Consider the following 12,018-nt stretch of genomic DNA (forward strand, 5'->3'; position numbering starts at 1 on the left):
GTTCCAACAGCATACATAAATTCATGGTATAATAACACAATGTTCTAATTACGAAGGGGGAAAACACTGAAATATAGATATTCGGACACTTTTACAAATATACATACCTATATGCAAAATAATAGCAGTGTGACATTTTGACCAGTTTTGACTATTCTTCTTTACATGGATTAATTTTTATTGATTTTATATAATAGCCCTCATTTTATTTTCAAGTGATTTTAGTTTTCGATTTTTGAATCTATAATGTAATATACGATCGCTATATATTGGCATACTAAAATTTCTATAATTTATGACTGTGCTGAAACTGAATGAATTGTGCCGAAAGTGCTCCTGTGCATGAATGTGCCAAAAACGGCACTATTGTGCCTACTTTTCCATCACTGCCGGAATCCGTAATAAAATTTACAATTGTGGAATAAATGGTTTTTAGATTACTTGTATATTGCATGATGCAATAATGAAAGGTGTTATACGTTGGCAACTTCTCGCTCTAATCCGCCATCTTGAACTACCTTAGAAGAAAATGTGTTGTCTCTTTGCTATTTTCACTGAACATTTCCCAAAATATTAGAAAAAAATTCTGAACAAGCTACATTGATTCAATTTTCGTTGTTCGTTTTGTTCTTATTCGCTGACATTTGTTTTCCAATTGCGTGAAATTTGGTAAGTATTGTAATAAAACCGAATTATTTTACAAATAGATTATAATTTTGCATTTATTAGGTCATTTCCTTAGTGTTTCGCTGACCGACCTGTGCTGGTATTGTGATTAAGAGCTAATACACGTAAGTTACAACATATTATTTTGACTTTATTGATGAACCATTCCATTTGAGCTCTTTGTTATTTCAAAACCTAATGAACCATTTATTCGCAGATTTTTCGGACGATTCTGCTGTGCTGCGTTCCTGCTCCGCCTGTATATTGCTCCGCCCGTATTTTATAGTGTTGCGTTCCTGTTGCGCCTTTGCATTAGTGTGTGCGTTGTGATTTAGACACGTTGAAGTAAGTTGAAACCAGGTTCTCGTTTGTTAAAAACCTAAAAAACCATTTATTTGCAGATTTTTTTGTATGCTTCTGCTGTGCTGCGTTCCTGCTCCACCCGTGTATTAGATTGCTGCGTTCCTGTTAACATACATATCGTCGCTTAAAGTACAAAACCGCGTAACTGACATTTGCTGCTAAAAATTGAACGCTGTTGAGAAGGCATACAATTTAGTACTTTTTCAACTAAAAGGCTTTTTTTTATTCCCGTTTATCTTGTACTTCCAAAATACAATATTGACCTAAGGTAGTTCGATTCCGAGCTGTCACAACGTACAACACCTTTCATTATTGCATCACGTGTATATTGTATGTATGTTAAATTGATTTTGAAACTTTTTTAAGCAGGAAACGCAGTGCTCACACGTGTGCATATATACTATATACATACATATGTGTATGAACATACTATGTGTTATGCTTTAATAATGTAAAAACGTGGCAAATTTTCATGAATAATATGCATTTTATTAAATATTAATTCGATGATCAACTGGAGTCAAACAACTTACATCATGTCTGATGTTCTTTCTTCCGCTTTATTTTTCAACCAGCCTTTTATAAACCAATTAACAGTTTACTTAACTAATTAATATTAATTAAAATATTACGTAAGGAATTTTTTTATTAGTACCTACTTGTCATCTTATACTTGTTAATAGTCCTCTAATGAAAATTAAAAAAAAAATCTTAGTGGACCAACCTCTTATATTGTTGTTTATTGGGAAATCACGCGATAACGAATTTGCTTTAATTTAAATCATGTGTAATATAATGTTATGGATTTAAATATTATTAGCAAAATCAACTGCCTTTTAATTTTGTTCCAGCCCAAGAATTCGAAGACTGTTTCATTTGTTTATTGCGTATACAGAACTCTACCGCGGTCTTTACCCTCTGCTACTGACGTGACCGAAATTTCCCTATTTTGCTGACTTGTGCTAACTCAGACACCAGTTTGCCAGATCAAAATACATATGTACATATGTTAGATATATGTATCTTTATAAACTTTTTTTTCAATTTAAACTGGAAGTTCTATCAATATTTTAAGTAGTAGACCCGATTAATCGGACGATGCACAAGCTAGTATCGACCAAAAGAATCGGAATCGGCCGTTTTTAGCCGATTCTTGAATGAGGTATTGTCATTTAGTTATTTGATTATGTTTTTCTTTTGTTATTATAAACATTTTTAAACGCATTTGTTCTTGAAATGAAACTATATTCAGGATTTAATCGTCAAAGAATCGGCCGATACCGTTTTGCTGCTTTTGAAGCTAGATTTAGCTCCTTATTTTTTATTTTATGTGGAAGAAAACCGCAACTCAAAATAAAATCTAATACGACAATTTTTAGGTACTTGAAACTTGCACTTTTTATACTATAACTGGGTGGGCTTCAAAAATGCATACTCAAAATTTTTCTAGAAAATCGAATTAAAAAGCTCGACATTTTTACGAAAGTTTGTTGAATTTTTTTTAAATATTGTACAAAACTTGAAACTTGAATTTAAGCGGATATTGTTAAAGAATTAACTATATTTTTATAAGAATAACTCAAATTAAATAACATAAAAGAAATAATAATTGTGAACCGCTGTATGTATGTAAATATTATATCATCGTTTAAAGTACAAAACCGCGTAACTGGCATCGGCTGCCAAAAATTGGATTTGCTCACACAAGCTCTTGGCTCAATCCTTATCCATACGTCCTGAAAATACTAGCCAGAAATGCGATTGATTTATAACAAAGAGAACCATTTTGAAATATGATTGTTTTTACTCTCAAAAAAGTAATTTATGCAACCTCACTTTCGCGGTTTTGCATTTTGTTGATACGCGGTTTTGTTCTTTAAACGACGATGTAGTACGCATTTTGTATTCTTTATTTGTTAACATACTTAATAAAAGTTTGGTTTGGTTTATGAATACCAATTTTTTTTTTTTAATAAGGAGATATCTATGGGTGGAAGGAACGTTCATTTTGTGACATGAAAACATATCGTTGCAATTTTGTAAACAAACTAAATTGAATTTTTGGTATTTATAAGCTTTCTGGCTGCCTGCTATAGTTGCGTTCCAGATAACCTCGTGAAAAAACCTGTAAAACTGTCAAATAACAAAATTACTCTCTTGAAAGAGAGGAGCGAGAGCAAAACAATAAAGGTCACCTGGAACGCGAAAACCCACTTTTTCCTGTAACTACTTCGATTTTTTTTTTAAATGTAAAGTGCCATGGAGACGATCAAATATCTTTATCAACCGTCTCGCGTTATGCTTGACAAAAAACAAGCGCACTTGCCTTCTGATTGTCGTGGTCAGCGTTGCCAGATTGACGTTTTTAACTTCATTTGGACGTTTTTTGTATCCTGTTGACGTTTGGACGATTTTTGTGTAAAAAATTACGTTTTTTAACTTCCCAGTAATTTTTCTCTATGCACGATATATTCAATGTATAGCGTACTATTTGCTTGTAGAGTAAGTACATACGCTCACACTTTCGGCAAATTTGTTACTAAATCTTGTAAGTAGAACTGATTTTGAATTATTTTTTTTTAATAAATCTTTACAAGCTTTGTTTTTTGCAGCAGGTGCCTCAAAAGCTATTTATTCTTTGGAGACATATGACTTAAATATAATGCAAACCAAGCGTACGCGCATTTTTTTTATTCTTTGACTAAGGAGCCCGCGTTTAAAGGCTGGTTGTCTAAACACTTGAGGTTACAAGGCTTATTACAATGTTTGCAATTGCATATTAAAAGCCAAATCAAGAAGAGCTGATATATTGCAACACGCACGCGCGCAAAAGCGCTATGCTCCTTCTTAGCAGAACGTAATTTAGCATTTTCGACAACCGACCACCTAACCAAATGTCTACAAGAAAAAAATTATGAAACTGCATACTCAAAAAAATTCTAAAACTCTGAATAAAAACCTGAAAATCTAGCTGAAACTTTGCGGATTTTTTTATTATTTTTGCACAAAGTTTGAAATGTGGATTTATATTGTGTTAGTTATATAATGAGCTAGGCTTTTATGAAAAATAATAAACATTAAATAAACAAAAGAAAAACAGCCAAAATCGATCACAATGTTTTTGACTTAATCAGCTGATCACAAGTGTATGTATAAAATGATTTTTATATTAACGATCTCAAACCAGTTTACAGTAGTGGTATTCACCAACTTGTTGTCAACAGTCGTTGCTTGAGCTTATCTGCTGTTTTGCCAGAGTGCCAGGCCACTTGCTCACTTTGGTGAATACCACTAATGAATTTCAAATGTGCTCCGTCGAAATAACATTTTTATATACCTTACGTATATATGTACCTTTGTATACAATAAAAGATTAATAAGACCAATTCTGTGTGCATACATGGAAAAGACGTTTTTGGGTAGGAAATGACGTTTTTTCACACCAAGAGGGACGTTTTCTCACGCCGAAAACCTGGCAACACTGGTCGTGGTGAGCAAGTGCGCGGACAAGAAAAATAAATTGTTTGTTTAATTGACAAGTTTATTTGAACGTTTGCGGGCCAATCTCATACATCCCTGCAAAAATCGCGACTACTCCATGCATGCATGTAAGGAGTACTCCCGAAGGACCAAGGAGTACTCCAAAATTAACCACAATTCATATAAAAAATATGGTCCAATTAACATTGCGATGTCCTAGGGCAGGACCATATACTCCATCTCTGCATTACATCAGAGTAGCACAAAACTACTCCCAACATACTCCAATGACATTGTCGTTATATTTTTTCGTTTGTATGCGCTTTTGTTCTTCACTTCGCATATGCTTTTTTTTGAAATTAATAAAAACCAAAGACAAAAATTAAAAATTAAATGTTGCCTCTGACGACATTCGAACCCGAACATGCTGGGAGCTAAGAACTAACAGCGAGCATCTCTACACGTTCAGCTACAGCCAGACATGCAAATGTGCTTTCAAATGCTCAACTTCAATCACATTTCGTTAAAACACGAGCAGTGATCGGATAACAAACAATAAGCTGGCGCAAAGACACGAGTTGGTCCGCTACAGCATGACAGAGGAACACTTTTGTAAGTACTCCAATATACCACAAATAGACTACATGGTCCAACGATTTTTGCAGGGTTGTTGCGGTTTACTAATGAGAGAAGAATGAAAATATTTGTTTATTCAATTAATTTAATGACATAATTCCAAACATTTGAGAGGTACTCGGCTGAAAAAGCTGTATTCATAATCGGAACGCAGTCGACACCACTGTCGATATCCAACAAACATTTAGCTCAACTTGAGGTTAATATAATACTACGTTCAAATTGATGAGCTAAACATGTTAAATGGGCTTGAACCAGTTAAATGAACAAAACATGTTCATAAACAAGTTAAATTGCATGCAATTGTTGTTGGAAAATTGAACCAGTTAAATTATTTAACTCGTTTGAAAACCAGTTCAGCGCAGAGTTGTATCAGAAAGCTTTCTTCTCCGACCAATCAGAAAGACCCAAAAGCTTTCATTTGACACGCCAACGTTCAAAAAATTTATATTCTGAAAAATATTAAAAATTAAAAATTATCAAAAAATATCAAAATTGTATGCATGTCTGCCCGCCAAAAAAGAGGCCAAGGCGGTAATTAGTTATTTTCCATGAGGTCTCATCGTACGCAGAGGTAAATAGTGCATACAAACTAAACATTTTGAAGTCTCTAAGTAATCCGTATGCGTTAATATCATGAAGCATACGGATAATATAAGTCTAACAGACTGTAAAAAAACAAATAAATAAATAGATGAATTTCAATATTAATTTTTTATTTTATTACTCCTTTTGTATTATGTATGTAGTTAATCAATATCGTATTACAATAATTCACTTCACAGTATACAGTCCGACAGTGATTTTGCCACTTGATTCGCTTCGGATTTTATTTTCTTTCAAGATTATTTGAGGATACTTTGAAGATTATTTACTTTTGTTGGTAATTTTCCTCTTTATATAGCTTTCGTTTTCCACTTGATAATTAAAAATCGTTTCTCTATCACTTTTTACGTATCTGTGCGTCGGTTAGAGATGAGTTGGAGAATGATGTTGGATATCAACTTGAGAACTATGAATTTCTCCAAGGTTGGAGAAATATTTTTTAGGTGTTTATTGGGAATTTGCCTTGGCAAAGCCCTTTATTCGACACCTCATTTTTGAAAATCGAATGAACGATACAAATATGATGGCATTAACGCGTTAAATCTCCGAACTCAATTGAGAAGTTTCATTTCAATAAAAGTCCCATATAATTATTAAGAGAAGACGTAAATCATTTCCGTCTTGAAATAAACGTCCCTCGAGACGAAAAAATGATAGTCCCGCGAGAAAAAATAAGTCCACGATATTTATTATGAGAAGAAAATAATTTCCATGGTAAAATAATAGTCCCGCGAGACGAGAAAAAAATCACAGGTAATTATTAGGAGAAGATGAACAAGTCTTTAATCTAACGATTTGCCTCTCAGGTGACGAAAACAACTTTCCCATTGTTCAATAATAATTATACGCAATATTTAATTTTCAGCCTCAATGCGTAAGTCGTAAATTTGGTTAAATTGTACGACTCGACAACAGCAGCATTGTCTATTGTCGTACTGAAATAAGTAAACGACCAAAAGCGTCGAAAACTATACAGTGCTGCCAAGGTTTTCCGTTTTAATACACTAGTAGAGTGGAAATTTTAGGCAATGACGTGAAATTTTCGATACGATTCGACTCTCGAAAAACGACTTGCATTCGACACGACTCTCACAATGAGGGTTATGGTATCTGACTGTAATACCCTTAAGACGTTCGCTGTCTAGCGGAAAGATTTTGCCGTCCCATTAAGTTGGAGTACACGAAAGAAACAAAGGAATCTGCTGTAAATGATTCAGCTTTAAAAAAAAAGAAAGACTAGGCTCAATGCATTTTTGGACCCTTTTTTTGGAGAGCTTGTTTAACATTTAGAAGTGTTAAAAAAACGATAGATACGAACGGAAAATAGCAAATTGAGAGTTTCGAATAGATTATTCAAAACCCTTTTTTGTGAGAAAGTCGGCCTCCATGTAGGTGTACCTCGGATTGGTGGATTCGGTATCCCAAATGACGAGCTGCTCGTTGAGCGTTTGCTGATACCATTGGCGGTGACCTAAACTCCGGCATCACTCCCCAAAAACTCTTTACCTAAATTTCAATTGAATCACAAAAACATTGCATTTCGATTTGAACAGCCCAGCAAAGAAAAGAAGTTAATGATGACTAAATTTTTTATACTTTTAACCCAAGAACGAAAGAATACAAGATTGCGCATTCCCGACGGCGATGACATTTGTGGGTAAAAAGTAGTCTTTCATTTGTATATTCGTTGCATTTGTAAATTCACAACAATAAAATGCACACGGTTGCCATGGCAGCAAGCATAAAATTTACAAATGCAATTCCAACGGCAAACCCCAGGCCATTTCCACAATATCCTGAATAGCCCTAATTTTTATTTCATTTCTCATGTTTTCAACACATGCCCCTTTTTATAAAGCCCTACCCTGTTTTTGATACTATCTTTATAACGTTTTAACTTATCCTGTAAAATAAAAAATTTGTTGTATTTTTGGGTTCCGATCGGTTCCTATTTATGTTTTTTAAATATTAATATTTTAATAGGCTTGTCCGATCTGCATCCTTTAGTGCAAATAAAACAAAGTTATTCCACTATTGTTTTATTTGCACTAAAGGATGCAAGATCGGACAAGCATATCAAAATATTAAAATTTAAAAAACAAAAAATTTGTTGGTTAGGGCCTTTTCGAATTGAGGTAACAATCAGCCTCATTGCGAGAGTCGTGCCGAATGCAAGTCGTTTTTTCGAGAGTCGAATCGTATCGAAAATTTAGCGTCATTGCCTAAAATTTCCACTCGACTAGTGTATTAAAATGGAAGAACTTGGCAGCACTGCATAGTTTTCGACAATTTTCGTCGTTTACTTATTTCAGCACGACAGTAGACAATGCTAATGTTGTCGAGTCGTACAATTCAGCCTAATTTACGACTTACGCAATGAGGCTGAATATGTATGTACATACAGTATTGGACATATCTATAGCACCCCCCTTTCAAAGCGATATTGTTTGCCACTTATGTTTAGTAATTTGTTTTTAAGAATTTTCAATTAAAATACAGTTCATTCTCTAACAAAACCCATATAAACCCATGTTTTAAACTTTTTAAAAGACCGCAAAAAAGCGCAACAAACTTTCCCTTAAATTTCAAACTTTTTTCTCAGAAGCTCTAGAATTTTTTTTGAGTACACAGTTTTATAGCGCATTCAATTTTAGTCCAATAATGTGCAAGTTTCAAGTCGCTAAAGATTACCGTTGATTTTTTAGAATTTTATTTGTCTCATTTGCTTCCATATAACGACTAAACACAATTTATTTTTATATGGCAGAAACCCGCAACATTCTCGGCGAAAAAAAATCTAAAAAATCAACGGTAATTTTTAGCCACTTGAAACTTGCACATTATTAGACTAAAATCGAATGGGCTATAAAACTGTGTATTCAAAAAAATTCTACCGCTTCTGAGAAAAAAGTTTGAAATTTGGGTGAAAATTTGTTGCACTTTTTTGCGGACTTTTAAAAGGTTTTAAACTTAAGTTTATGTGAGTTTTGTCAGAGAATGAACTGTATTTTAATTGAAAATTCTTAAAAATAAATAAATAAACATGAGTGGCAAACAATATGACTTTGAAATGGGGGTGCTATTGTATTGGCCAATACTGTATGTATATCTATTGATTCTATTTGTAGTTGATATTTGTAAAAGTGATTCAAGATGTTGTGAAATCCTACTTCCCCAGCCAGCCTCTCGCTATCACTATGTCGTCACCATTGTAAGTTAAAAAGGGGATAGTAACTCATTACACAAAAACAACATACACTTTAATTTCTGCGAATTCTTAAATATTACGTAAACAAAAATTTTCAATTAAATAAAGCAGATTTTCAGTTTGTAAAAAAGTTCGTGTTTTTGTGTAACCAATTTTAAAACAAATTGGTAATATTCTTCTTTCATAAACAGATATTTGTCCTATTAATTTTAGCAACCTTATGGATATGTAAATAAATGAAATTTGTCAGCAACATAGGATATGCAAAAGGCAGAAAAGAACGACAACAAATTAGTTAACTATTATAAGTTTTTGTTATTAATGATCAAACTTGGAATTAATTTGTTTAATTTACTAATTTTTGATTTAAAATAAGGTTTTTAACTCTGAATATAAAAAACGTTTTAATCGTGGTTAAATAAAAATGAAAAATACAAACAAACAAAATCCATAAGGGTTCCAGGTTTGCAATTACATTTGCAAACTATGCACATTTGCAAACCAGAATCCTTTCCATTTTCTAATTTGATTTTATCGAAAACTTTTCCTCTGTGAGTATCTTTTTCGCCACTTCTCATCTTATCAACCCAGTAACTTCCATTCCTGTCGAAATAAATCCGTATGTCAGTATCGCCTTCGCATCACAAAGACGTGACGCTTTGGTGGCACAGTTCTTCTCGAAAGCGGATAATAATAATAGATTGGCGCTTACACATATGTTAGTGTTTGGCCGAGCTTCTCCTCCGACTTGTGGCGTGCGCCTTGATATTGTCACACAAAGCGGAGGGACCTACAGTTTTACGCCGACTCCGAATGGCGATTGTATTTTTATGAGAACCTGCTTTTCATGGCAGAAATACACTCGGAGGTTTGCCATTGCCTGCCGACGAACGACCGCTGTTAAGAAAAAACCTTTTTTCTACATTTTTTGCGATGAGTTTGAACTCGGGTGCTGCGGAGGGGAAGCGCGCACTGCTACACCACAGCGGTCGAAAGCGGATAAGTGCTTAGATTTGATAATTTTTAAACTCGAATACATGTACACTTCCCCATGTATATTAGTTACATAACATCGATTAAAATTTTAACATTGTTTCTCCGGCACAAAGGGCGGAGGATTTTTGGGCATCATTGTTCTAGATCTATTCGATATCATCTAAATATTTAAGCAAACGCATGATGAATTGTGAACATCCGACAGATGATGTCGACGAAGATGACAAGTAGGTTGAAAATTGAGTTTTGTGTACTACTTCCACTAATATTTTGAACCATTTATGTATTTTACGAAACGAAAGTCTAGAAAAAAACACGTTCCCTTTCATGTTGGGGCATAGAAAAGTCAAAAGTCACGAAAGCGTTAATAACTTCAGTGAATTTTGTTTAAATTTTTTCAGTACATATTTCATCGTATTACTCCCATTTAATTTAGGATTGTTGTGTAATTTGACCTATTGTGCCATGGCACCAATTGAATATAATTGATTTTTTTTTTTATTGCATAAAAGGTGGATCTTTTAACCGGTATTTTTTTAACACTGAAACAGTTTTGTAGAATATTGCTGAAGTGATAGTTCTCAGGCAGATATAAATCTCCGTCGTTCCGGACTTTCGTGGATTGTTTAATCGATATAAATAGGTTACTTCCACATTTTTTACTTTGTCTTTGTAGCCAACACCCTCCAATCTCCTGCTATTTCCATTCAAGGGGATAAATCTGAAATGGAAAATATTAAATATGGAAAACATGATTTTTTATAAAACATTTACATTTTTATTTTCTATGGGAATTAGCTGTATTGCACCCAACGCAGGTGTGCAAAGTTTCATGAATAAAAATGTCACAGTCGATACAATAAATTTGAGTGCATTTTTCACAGCGATATACATTTTTATCCGTTGCCTCCGTTAATGGTTTTTGACAAGCATAGCAATTTGCCGCCTGCCCGTTAAATTCCAGTTCAGTAAAATGCTGAACAGGAAAGAGATGATGGTAAGATCGAGCCAAATGTGGAGCTGATACTAATGTTAAGCCACAAGTCTGGCATTCAACTGGTAACTCACAATATTTACTAAAACACTGAGGGCAATGATAACCGCCGGAAGTCAGTTTACTTGGTTCTTCTGTATTTTCGATGTGACACATGCACATAGAAAGCGGCGGGTCTTTTCCACCATCTGTCTTAGCATGTGGAAAACCCATCTTAATCAATGAGTTCTCCTGAGTTTGCGCTGCTGGAGGCGGATCTACGTGTGCTAGCAACTGATCGCGATAATGAGCATCGTCAAGTACAGCGCCGTAAGTACCTTGCGTTTGTTGTGTTAGGTGGCGACAAACGTGTATCTCAGCAGAAAGAGAGATTACGGAGCAGCGAATGCTGTCGACTTTGAGCGCATCAATTGTATTATTGATGTCGACAGGATCGCATGTTGTCAAAGAACCCATTACTATCAGTATTTCTCGCGAGGCATGACTGGGTACAACTTTTAATGCTTTCATGGCCAAATCTAGACCATTTTGTAATGACGGCTCGCTTGTTAGTGGAATTTTACTAACGCTAAAGAGGGAAAAATTTTTGTATCTAATTGCTTTTTTATATGTATATATTAATACCTTTCAAGTGCTTTTAAATGTAACTTCGAGGTTCCAGTCAATTCAGTAAGCTTTTCCGCTCGTTTGCCTTTCAATACGATTACGCCTAACTGGCTGATAGGATTCTGGTCGAAAAATTCCTCTATGAAGATTTCTAAAAGCTAAAATATAGTATTAATATCGTCTGATAACTTAACCCTTAATATTAAATGTACTTTCAAGGTACATAACATTCGGGTGGGTTTCAAATCAGGCACTGTCATTGACTCGGAACAATCCAGTACAATGTATAGGTGTCTCATCATTCCCAAACGGTTTTGTTGTGTTTTTTGCGCCAGCCGTTTGCGCTTAGCCTTTTGTATAATTTCAGCAATGGCGCCATCCAATAGTCCATCATCATCTTCTTTGATCGCCTCCCTATGAAACCAATAGGCATATGAAATGCAAATCCAATGATTTGAAATTT

The 12,018-nt window shown here is 34.3% G+C and overlaps 1 protein-coding gene and 1 long non-coding RNA gene across 3 annotated transcripts in view; one reads left to right on the top strand and one right to left on the bottom strand.

The window, feature by feature from the left end:
- The first annotated feature begins 480 nt into the window (after positions 1-480).
- On the top strand, positions 481-1,219 carry LOC118739842. 2 transcript variants are annotated; one of them, XR_004993068.1, is made up of 4 exons: positions 481-669; positions 730-791; positions 884-1,011; positions 1,068-1,219. It is a non-coding gene; the product is annotated as an uncharacterized LOC118739842 (long non-coding RNA). The 2 variants fall into 2 exon arrangements; XR_004993067.1 differs by lacking the exon at positions 1,068-1,219 and having other exon boundaries at positions 626-669; positions 884-1,060.
- An 8,780-nt stretch (positions 1,220-9,999) lies between these two features.
- Positions 10,000-12,018, bottom strand: part of LOC118738780 (general transcription factor IIH subunit 2) — a 3,496-nt gene continuing 1,477 nt past the window's right edge. The window contains exons 2-5 of the mRNA XM_036469747.1: positions 11,768-11,969; positions 11,574-11,713; positions 10,730-11,517; positions 10,000-10,676 (exon numbers count right to left, since the gene is read on the bottom strand). Of these exons, the coding sequence (XP_036325640.1) occupies positions 10,734-11,517; positions 11,574-11,713; positions 11,768-11,969 (1,126 nt within the window). The 3' untranslated portion in view covers positions 10,000-10,676; positions 10,730-10,733. The remainder of the gene's footprint in view (positions 10,677-10,729; positions 11,518-11,573; positions 11,714-11,767; positions 11,970-12,018) is intronic.

The sequence above is a fragment of the Rhagoletis pomonella genome, unplaced genomic scaffold (genome assembly GCF_013731165.1).
Source record: "Rhagoletis pomonella isolate Grant_MI unplaced genomic scaffold, Rhpom_1.0 Rhpom_scaffold_00005, whole genome shotgun sequence".
Classification (NCBI taxonomy): domain Eukaryota; kingdom Metazoa; phylum Arthropoda; class Insecta; order Diptera; family Tephritidae; genus Rhagoletis; species Rhagoletis pomonella.